Genomic DNA, 11,275 nt, shown 5'->3' on the forward strand with positions numbered 1-11,275 from the left:
TTAATAGGATCTGCCATTCAGGCAAGTTAACTTAAACTAACTAAGCAGAAAACTCAAACCAAACTTTGCATAGTTTCACTGTAAACAATTAATAAATCATACAAAAACACTGGAAGAAAGTTTTATCCATCTCCCACCAGGAAGCAGAGGCAATGAAAAAAGCACTCTTAGCTCATCACTTATGACTTATCATCACTTCATCACATATGACATCACTTACTACACTCGTTAAAAGTCAAAAAGAAATTTGCCTACACATATATATAGGCCAGAAATTCCCCCCCGTTGGGGGGGGTGTTGTGTAGGGGCAGGCGGGAGTGAGCGTGAACCCGGTCGGCGCCCCCGATCGGGTGCACACTGCCATTTTACATGGGCGGGCCAATGAAGGCACACCCATCGTGATGCGCGCAAAAGAGCGCAGGGATCTCCCTGAGCTGCCTCAGGGAGATCTGTTTCAGTCTTAAACTTTAAAATTAAGGATTTTTAAACATGCCCCCTCACGTGACAGTGTCACATGAGCTGGGACATGTTAATGAAATTTTGGAAAAAATTTTACTGATTTTTTAAACACGTCATGAGATCTCATCCCGCCCGTGGATGAGGTTCCATGAAATATGCGAAGGCCGCATGGGCTCTTTGCCTGCCCGCCAACCTTAAGATTGGATAGGCAGCTGATTTAAATGCTTTAATTACTTTTTAATAGGCCTTTGACAGTTCGGCCGGCGCAACTGAAAATCTAAGTGACGTGTGATGATGTCGGGATGCCTGCCCGACGTCACCATGCGTCATTTTATGCGTTGGCGAGCAGGCCACGCCCCTCCGCTCGCTGACGGGAAAATGCTTCCCATATATTTGTTTACTTGGCTCTAAATGTCTTTTATTGACAATTCTAAACAATGTCTATTGAGATATTTTAGTGCATGAAACTAGGCCATATTCTTTTGCTACTCTTTCTAAACATAGCGCTCCACTCTGCCTCTGCCAGAACTGCCAGATTTTGGCTCACAGTCCTGAAGATGTCATTGTTGATGGCTCAAATAGTGATCTCATAGCAGAAGTATTCTCTTTTTTAAACCTTTGCTATGTGTCTTCTTCTGAAGCCTCTCCCCTGGTTGAGTGGGTGGTTCTGAACAATCTTCAAGCTTAGGAGTTGAGCAATGTAAATATTTTTGAGATTCGCTGAAAGGGGTGGAGACAAATCTCCAAAATTGAGCACCCATGGTTTCACTGTGGCACTGATTGAGAACTGAGTGCTGGAGGTCTCAAAAGTCTCATGGCTGGAAATGGTCACATAAAACCTTGCAAGGGAGAAAAAGAGTAACAAAAATGTAGAGGTAGATACAAGAAGCACATTCAAATCTAAACTCCAGCTTTGGAGATTTAGAAGATGGAGTGCTAAATGCTAAAATTTAGAACAAGATTTCTTCTGCTTCACTTCTTCTCCCTAACATGTTAAACAATGTGATTTTAAAAAATTCTCAGCACTAACGCAGCAGTTTAAAACGCCTGTATTACTGTGATATGGCAGAGATACTCCTTTGATTCTGAACTGGATCACAATTATAAAATAAATCCACATGCTGCAACTGTGGCTTCAAACAATACTTGGTAAGAAATTCCTCTTCCTTAAAACCCCTTTGAACTTTCCCAGCTGACTAGTTTCAGTAATCTTTGGCTGTTTATATCCCTAACAGGGATTTGTTTTCCCCTTCAGTAAAAAGGTTTTATGTCCAGAATGCCAAGCTGAATTTAAGAATGTTGCCGAAGTTTTCCTTTGTCATCCACTGCCAGGCAAAGCTGTGGTTCCTCAGTAACAAAAAGCAGTCCAGACGTGAAACTTGGGCACTTGACAGATGCGTGAAGCTGCTGGAATTACTCCAAGCATGCATAATATTGAGTATCTGGATCCAGTCCTAGAGGTTAAGTTACAGATTTCAGTGAATTGCATAACTAATTCTGTCACCATATCACCGGACTCAAAAAACAAAGAGCATATTCACACATTTGTGGCTGAAGTCTGACCAGGACAATGTGCATGGCGAACAGGATGCTGGATAATTAAGTGGCTGTTGGCTCATCTTGAAAGCCACGTTCACCGTACAGCAACAAACCGATGAGACTTTGTGTGGCCTTGGACAGTCAGCTCATCTCGTAGAAGTATACACAATTCTCAGGTTCCAAAGCAAACCACAGGTTTTAGGATTGAAAGCATTCTTTCCAATTCTGACAGTGAAGGTTTCATATTAGCAAGCTGGTTTCCGAGATCTTTATCTTGCCTAATTACAAGGAGAAAACATGCAAATGTTGAGTACAGTTATTTAACTCACATTTGCCTGTCATACAATACAGTCAAACAAGGGCAATACATAAATTAATGGAAGATTTTGCATCAATATGTTAAAATGATACTGTAGTCTGTACCTCATTTATATATCCTGGGGATTCTAAATAATCAAGATATTATTTAAGCTATCTTAGTTTATTCATTCAGTGGCTCACCTTATCTCTTGTATTATGTTATAGGACATTTCTAGCCCTCCTTTGATCAATGTTTAAGAAGGTTGCAGTCCTTTATTATGTAACTGCAACATCAGGAATGATAACGCAATTAGTTCAGTGCACTTGCAAATCCCTCAGTGCTCTACTACCAAGAAAGCTATCTTTGGTGCCAATTGAGAGATCGGAAAGCCATTTGACTGTGATTTTTCTACCAGGTTGCTCAACCCTCAGAGTAGAATAATAGCCCACCTACCTTTGGCTTCAACAAGCTGCCATTCTAAAACTTTTCTGCCTATTTTAGTCCCACATTTTCAATGTTTAAGGGGGTTCACATTCCGTTTCTGCAGGTGCGATCATGGGATCCATGACAACTACAAAGGCAGAAACAACACAATGCTATTTGTAAAGCCATGATGTGGACCTCATTCACATGGAGGGAGTGATTGGTGGGGATGGGGGAGTAAAATCCAATTTTCGCGAAGGGGAAAAATGGGTGTTTACTGATTGGCCGCCTGCTATAGATTGCCCAATGTTCCTTTCTATTGACAACTCAATGATGGATGTATATGGTCCAGCTGAGCTGCTACCACCCCTTTTGCATCTCCAATGAATTTCAAGTTTTACTACCACAGTGCCTGAACCACAAAAACTAACTAACAAAAGGTTGAGTCAAGTTCTTCCTCACTTCCCTCCTTATGCTGATTCCTGGCAGAGTTTGATGTCACTGGCGCCATCAGCCTTCCGATAGCCATTTCTCATGCTAGAGTGCAGGAAGAATTTCAACTGGCCACTTAACTGAGCAGGGCATTGCAGAAAAGCATAGTAATGTCCTTGCCCTATATTCCCACAAGTGTACTTTCCTGATGAGGCTCACTGGAAAGCAATCAAGAGCAGGAATCCTGCCTGGTTTCCCCACCTTACCCCTAACACCATGATCAAAAAGGTACTGAGGCCAATGAAAATAACCCTAGCTCTGCCTTGGCCGAGATCAGCCAAGCCAATGCAGAGCAACAATCAGGAGTCTGGGTTCTTTATTTAGGACACCCACTTTCCTGATACAAAAATGGGACAGGAACATTTTATCTTACTGGAATGGTGTTTTTCATTCAGCTGCCTGAAAATTAATTTCACAAGTTTGCTGATTTTACATTTTTTTTTACAAATTTAAGTTTCTCACAAAGGGATTTGCTTGCCAAAGGGGATTGGGAAAATGTCATTGAGCAGCAACAAATGAGATTTTACATTTTACCTTTTCTTCCCATCCTTGTTTTCACTATTAGATTGACGGACGAAGGGAAAACCCAGACACAAACATTTAAACGAAGAAAAGCTCAACTGACACAAATGATTAAGCAAAAAACGACACTATTAGTACATAGATAAAACTTCAAAAATATGGATAGGGCATTTTTAATGCTTTATAATTCTCAATTCCATGACTATTAAAATTGCACGTCATAACGCAACAGATCCACCAAATACAGCAATGATTTACCTTGCTGAGTCTGCTTTGATTTTAGTATGAATGACACGATCATAATGACTCCAAGTAGGATTGTTACAGGGACAGCGATTGCCACAATGAGGTAACCCCTCTTTGTTGAAAGCAACACATCAATTTTTTCATCTGTCTCTTCCATTTCTAAAGGTTAAGCAGTGGTAATTAAAATGTGTATGCATCAGGCTAGTTTACAAGCCAACATTATAATATATTACAATAGAAATCAATAGTTATAGTGAGTAGAAACAAGCAGACATACACGCACGTAACTAAAGTTGTGTACTTGTGTCCTACCTATATTTTAGGAAATTTTATTTGGTCATACTCTTGAAGTGGCTTGGGACATTTTACTACACTAAAAGGTGCTAGTTATTTTTGTTTTAAAAATATCTACTTAAAGTAGTGTGACTAGTGTTTATGTGATTGTTTCTTTCAGTTATTGGTTCATTCTCAGCATCTACATGAAACTGCTTTTCTGACATGCCTACAGAGATCAGAAACTCACAAGCTGAGGGATTATAGCTCCAAATCAGTATTCTGCTCTCATGTGGCAAACTACATAGCGTACCACTGAGCTGTGCTTATATGGGGTTGCCAACATCCTTATGACAATGTTAACACCAGGACTATTTCTAGCATGTTAACTTTTGCTCCATTATTGATGTAAGCCTTAGTATAGAAGGAAAGAGCCAAATATTCATTTGACCACCCAGCAAAGGCTGCAGTGCTGGAGTCAACACAGGTCAATTAACTTATAGCCAAACCACTATGTTGGAGATTTTCAAAATGGCATTTAGTTTCTTCTAACAAGAGGTGACACAAGGTTCACATGATGTAATGGGAAGAAATAAGCTATCCTCCAATCAGATTTAATTTGCATTTGCATCTTACTGTTCTTACACATTGTTTTATTGTACAAACTGTATTACCTTACATGCTTGCATTTATAAGTCTACTGTGCAAAGAAAAAGTACTAAGAAAACTATTTTGATCAAAGTGTGGTTGTACATTGCATTGAAATGTCTATCACAAATGTCAGCTTCACAAATTCCTTAAATATTGCTGAAATGCCATTGAACAAACAATGAACGAAAGTGACCTACCTTTACTTTGTAAAATAGCTGATGTATTCATGTTAAGTTCCTTGTTCCAGAATATACACAAATAAGCATCATTGTTCTCTGCTTTTATTCTAAGTACACTTCGGATATTGTACAATCCATTGGTTCCAGTGAAGTGGGTGGTATTTGCTGTTTCGTTGATGTCAGATCCATTTGCATAATACCAGACAACCTCAGCTAAAGGGTACCCTGCAGACTGACAAACAAACTCTGTCTCTTTCCTTTCCTTTGTTTTGATGGTCTCTATGTCTTTGTAAGAAGCTGTAAAATAAAGTCACAGAGTGATCTAACCTGCTGTGTTTCTAAGCCCGCTGAAGTCCTGCAGTTACTGTTTATGTTTTGCAGCAAGATTTAACTGTGTAGCATACAAGGCGTTTCTATTTAAACCAGTGCAGGATTTTCTTCTCTATTGCTATTTTCTTACTTTCCCATGTTAAGCTTTCACCTATTATCTACTAACCCGCCCTGAGAGGTCAGACTGGAAACCTATTCCCGAACTTCCACTTTACAGCTGAATGTAGGTCACAAATATTGCCCAAAATGGTGGATGTTCATCCTGTCCTTTGTGGAAGCCTCTGCCTCTGTTCTGTTTCATTGTGCAGGAGTTTACAGATGCAACATCACACTTTGGTACACTCTGAGAACAATTTAAATCTAATTTGAACTAATCCATCAGCTGTTGGCCAAGGAAGGAGGAAAAAGTTGCTCACCTGTGACTTCCAGTGCAGTCTCTTTATAATCCACTCCATTGAGATCAATAACACAGCGGTAGGTCCCTGCATCAGAAACTCTGACTTGGCTGATTTCCAGCACTGCACGGCCACTGCGGAGTTCATCTAGCAACATGAACACTCGTTCGCTGTATTCCTGAGGCAGCTCCTGAAGAGCTGGTGCCCCATTGAACAGTTTATAGACTAATTTAGAATTTCCATTGCTCAGCATGTGATGCCAGTACACCTTTATCTGGTTTGTATTGAAGTTGGATTTAACTGGAAATCTACATTCCATAGTAATGTTATTCCCATAGGATGCACTGTAGGATGATCTGGGAGCCGTGACCATAAAAATAGCTGGAATGACAGAACATGGTGTTACTCAATGGTTTTAGACATAGACATCTAGGGGGTGAACTTCTGTGGTGGTCCTCCTGACTGCTGCCATAACATCAGCAGACAAACCTGAAAAATGCCATTAATACTGTATACACAGTTTTCATAAGGTTTCCATGGTGGGCGATCAGGAGAAAACCCGTGGAAATTCACCCCATTAGTTAATCTAAGCTAACGACTCACATTTGACCTGGAGAATGGGGGCTGAAATTTTAGTGCCCAAGGTGTGAAAACAGAATCCAGGAATCTAGATTAAATTACACAGGGTATCGGTGAGTAATTAGGATCACCTAGAATAGAACAAGTTTCTCCCTGGCCTGAGAACTCCTTTAGGAAATATAATCTGTGCCTTCCAACTCCAATGTGATAACTAAGCATGGAGGAGGAGTCACAAGCAAACACACATGACATTTTCACATTTGTTATCAGCTTTTCCTCAGCCTAGGCAGTTGAGTGTCAGTAGCCTCTGTGGCTGTGGGTTGGCATGAGGAAATTACTGTTCTATTCTCACCTGATCTACGCACATGCCCTTCCAGATGGTCATTAGTGGTTGGCGCACCCTCCAACTTGCTCTTCACCAACCCAGGAATGCTGAATTCAATTTGTACCCATACATTATCTGAAAATCAGCTAATTCTGCATTCATTGCACATCAAACCCAGACCCTTTTAGTCTGTTTGACTCAGAAGTCACAGAACTACATCCTCTCAGGGCTGTGACATCTGGTCTTTGTTGGCTCGGAGGCCTATGAAAGGATTCAATGACAATTGGTTGAAAAGTTTGAATCAGTTATCTACTGGTGGTTCAACACAGGGCACTTTAGCAAGTTCTAATGGTTCATTAATAGCTCCAACATGCATTTATGTTTTACACTGATTTATTGCTGAAATAGTAAAGTTCTTATTTAGCTCAGTGTTTGGCATCATACCTGTCACCATGGGTAGTTGAGCTCCCAGTAGAAGCACTAACGATATAATCTTCATCTTTCTGAAGTTATCTGAAACATAAACATGTATTTTTAAATTAAATTATATTTCATAGATGAGTGGTTAGCTTTTTGATATGATTGGTTACTGAATAAACATTAAGCTCTTTTAAGACCTCCCTGTATTCTTAATTGGTTGGCTGATACTATAGCTATTAATATCAACAAGTAGACACTTTACTCATGATTGCAACAGGAAAGATTGTGCTCTGGAATGGGCAAGTTTGAGTTCATAAGAACACTCAAATATCGCTCTGTGCTTTAATCACCTCCCCTTCTCCTGACTGTGTACAGTACCATGTGTTCAGGAACTACTCTATTTACCTGTCATGGGCCTACATTTGTTTTATCGAACTGATTTGATATCTAAAGTTCAACTCAAACTATATTAACTGAAAACAAACAGAACCACAGCAACTCCTTCAAAACAAGCTACATAAATGGCACATTCTTGAGTATGAATCTAACATTATAATCCACATCATTCAATCTTGGCTGTATAGAATTAAATATAACAGACAATCAAAACTAATGATAATTAAATTACATCATACACAGATTCTATCTGGAGCTTCAGAAGCATCATTGATGTGGGTGCCAAATACAGATGTTCTCCACAACAGGCAAGGTTAAGGACCAAAGACCCACAAATGGCAATAACCCATCCCATTGGTTTAAAACTCCACTTAGGTAGGAATATTGATACTCCTCCAGCCCAGCCAAGCCAACAGCGAGGTGAAGAGAGTGGGGGTGGCGGTGAGGGCGGTCACAGAACTGTGAGAGCAGCATGGGTGTGGGCCACAAAGTTTTGAGAGTGAGGGGGAGAAGGGAAGAGTTCTGAGTGCAAGGACAGGAAGCACATGAGCCAACATGGTACCCCACACAGGTTTGAAATTTATCAAAAATCAACTCAACCCTGTGTTAGAAATACAACTGTAAAAATGTAACTTCAATTTCAAAGTATGGAAAGACAGTAAAGCAGTCAGTACATTTGTTCCTACTAATTTAATATCTTTTAATGAACAAAAATATATACTCACATATTGAAGAGACTAAATTAGTAATTTAATACATCAGGAACATTTAATCTCAGATCTAAACATCCCAGTGAATTATATCATTTGATGGTACTTGTCATCAAAGTAGATAATATTCACTTCCTCCATCACCAGCACACAGTAGCAACATGTGTACCATCTACAAGAAGCACTGCAGGAATTCACCAATGATCCTTAGACAGCACCTTCCAAACCCACGACCACTACCATCTGGAAGGACAAGGGCAGCAGATAGATGGGAACATTGCCACTTGGAAGTTCCCCTCCAAGTCACTCACCATCCTGACTTGGAAATATATTGCCATTCCTTCACTGTCACTGGGTAACAATCCTGGACCTCCCTTCCTAACCGTACTGTGGGTGTACTTACACCACATGGACTGGAGCAGTTCAAAAAGGCAGCTCACCACCACCTTCTCAAGGGCAACTAGGGATGGGCAATAAATGCTGGCCCAGCCAGCGAAGCCCACATCCCGTGAATGAATAAAAAAAAATGTGGATTAAGATACATGTTAAATGATAGGACCTGGACATTTAACTGTACCTACAGTACTATATGTATTCTCAACTATTGCCTTATAACCTTGCTCTGGACTATAACTATTTAATTTCTACAAAAACAGTACTTTTAGTCAAAATATAAATTCTGGTGTGACTTGCGGCATTCGCATGTTCAAATTGTTAGGAATGCATTCCAGTGCAGTGTTACTGAAACATAGGGTAACATATGCAACCCAAGGCATACACTCTCAGATTTCCCTCAGGGAGTCTGCTACGTATGTTCAAAGGGAAAGAACTATAAATAAGTTACAATACAGTAAATATTTAAGTAACCAGTGCTAAACACAGATTTTAAAAGGCGGTGGAAAAGGCTGGGGAGATTCTATTTAAACACTATACAAACACAGACTTGTGCCTCAGATTCATTCAGCCTTATCATTCTGGTCTGTGAAAAGACTGCTCAAATGTAGAACTGGTCTGAAAGTTTACAGGACAGTACCTAATCAGGTTTAGATGTCATTGATGAGAAAAGTCAAGCTCCAGACATTTATACATCTAAACTACAAGAACTAAATTCTTCTCCTCTACTCTGATATCCATTATTTGACAATTAGAATTTCAGTTTTATATTGAAGGTAAAGGTTTGCGTTAAAAAATGTTACTTTTCGCCACAACCTTGTTGGATAATGACATGTAAACTAATGGATTAACTAATGGGACATTACTCTAGATTTAATCAAAAAATTTCATTACTACAAGTAGAATAAAAAGGCAAACTTCCTTTAAATGAAATACCAACTATGGTCAATAATCCTGTTTAAGGTTTATCAAAACTAATGCATGGCTCTAAGCAAGTAGGAATACTATCAGTCACAGGAATCAATCAAACACATCCAATAAGAAAGCTAACAAATTAGGAAGACTGAAGTCAATATGCATGTCCCTAACTACCAACCATGTAAGGATGCACAGAACTGTGCAATTAGGTATTATCAAGAAAGTTTAGAAAATGTGCTCATTTGGAGAGCCAGGTGAAGACGTTGCAACAATGGTGTATGCAGAAAACTGTCAGCAAGAATGCGAATGGGGAGCACAGATTTCCAGCCACCCGTCCTCACAATGTAACAATGCACAGACTCGACAACATCAACTCTTATTCACGTCCTGTTTAAAAACTGTACAGGCAGTCTAAATGTTAATTTCAGTAACGTCATAAAGCTAGGATTATGTTCCTGTCATTAACCACTTCAGACGAATTCCATTCCCCTGCTTGCTCCCTTTAATGTGTTCCCAACTAGTTTTGACTTGAAAATGAACAGAACAAAACAAAAACACGCCAAAGTCAACATCCAGGACATGCGGGTTAGCAGTAAGCTGCCTTGTCTTACCTGAATCTCCGCTTTGTTTGCCAGCTAGTGAGCTGTTCTATCAGTAAATGTACAATAATGTACTGAGGCTACAGTCTCTATATAGTGTTGACATAGAAATTCCCCTGTGTGTCATCGTTTCGAATCGCTACACTTCCGTTCACGTGCTGCTGGTGTTTTTTTTCATTCCAGTAATTATTCTCACAGAAGCCCCGACTCCAGCAACCAGAGTGGGAAAATCATTCCTGCTAAAAACAAAAAAAACTGCGGATGCTGGAAATCCAAAACAAAAACAGAATTACCTGGAAAAACTCAGCAGGTCTGGCAGCATCGGCGGAGAAGAAAAGAGTTGACGTTTCGAGTCCTCATGACCCTTCATCATCCCTGCCCTCCGGCTCCCGCCTTGGCGATGAAACAACAAATTAATGTTGAGCGCTCGTGTCTTTATCTAATACATTGCTGGCTGCCGGTCCCTCAAGACCTAAATCCGAGAATAACACGAAATATGATTTCATCCTTAAGGGGTTAAAGGGTCTTTTCGAGCGGCAAAGCTTCGCTTTCCTTATGATGTGAAGCCTTGTCTGGAAGTAGTCGATTTCTCGGCAGTGAAGGCGGGAGAGGGACGGGGGCGGTCGCTGATTCCCAAGTTGTCGCTTCGAGTATCAATCAATCTCCCGTTTCGGCAGGCTCACCGCCGAGGATTTCATTAATAATACATCTTTTGGCCGCTGAGTGACCGACATGAGAATGAGCAAGTCAGAGGGAAGCCTTCCAGTTACTGGCCACCCTCACGAACAGGGTGAAGACTGCACTTAACTGTTTGATCACCCACCAATGCCTGATCACGTACAGCTTTCAAAAGGAAATGTTAAAACTTTACGGTCCACCCCCCACCCCCACGCCTGGAGTACTATGTCCAGTCGTGGTCATCCAGCTCACGGGAGGCATTAAAAACACCAAGTTGGCTCAGGGAGCACCCCACAAAATGATCCCTGCCGCGATAACAATAACCTGCATTTATCTAGCGCCTTTTACATAAATAAAACATCCCAAGGCTTCACAGAAGTGTTAAAGAGCGAAGTTCAACACCAAACCCCGTAAGGCGATTTTAGAAAAAAGGGGCCAAAATCTTGG

General features: G+C 40.4%; 1 protein-coding gene across 2 annotated transcripts; it reads right to left on the reverse strand.

The window, feature by feature from the left end:
• Positions 1 to 783: 783 nt before the first annotated feature.
• Positions 784 to 10,956, reverse strand: LOC121277211 (programmed cell death 1 ligand 2-like). 2 transcript variants are annotated; one of them, XM_041186368.1, is made up of 6 exons: positions 10,444 to 10,956; positions 7,159 to 7,227; positions 5,832 to 6,191; positions 5,104 to 5,382; positions 3,995 to 4,141; positions 784 to 2,276 (listed from the first exon to the last, which is right to left on the reverse strand). In XM_041186368.1, exons 2-6 carry the CDS (start codon positions 7,211 to 7,213, stop codon positions 2,239 to 2,241), a joined length of 879 nt encoding a protein of 292 aa, XP_041042302.1. In that variant the 5' UTR covers positions 7,214 to 7,227; positions 10,444 to 10,956; the 3' UTR covers positions 784 to 2,238. The 2 variants fall into 2 exon arrangements, with proteins under 2 accessions (XP_041042302.1, XP_041042301.1); XM_041186367.1 differs by lacking the exon at positions 10,444 to 10,956 and adding an exon at positions 10,163 to 10,372.
• Between the last annotated feature and the right edge of the window lie 319 nt (positions 10,957 to 11,275).

This window comes from Carcharodon carcharias, chromosome 4 (assembly GCF_017639515.1).
Source record: "Carcharodon carcharias isolate sCarCar2 chromosome 4, sCarCar2.pri, whole genome shotgun sequence".
Taxonomy (NCBI): domain Eukaryota; kingdom Metazoa; phylum Chordata; class Chondrichthyes; order Lamniformes; family Lamnidae; genus Carcharodon; species Carcharodon carcharias.

What these genes read in the sequence shown, in the direction of transcription:
- LOC121277211 (XM_041186368.1), bottom strand. Translation starts at nt 7,213, where the DNA reads ATGAAGATTATATCGTTAGTGCTTCTACTGGGAGCTCAACTACCCATG. An exon ending in TCAACTACCCATGGTGACAG is followed by an intron (nt 6,192 to 7,158) that starts GTATGATGCCAA and finishes CTGTCATTCCAG; the next exon opens with CTATTTTTATGGTCACGGCT. An exon ending in ATCAAAGCAGACTCAGCAAG is followed by an intron (nt 2,277 to 3,994) that starts GTAAATCATTGC and finishes CCTTGTAATTAG; the next exon opens with GCAAGATAAAGATCTCGGAA.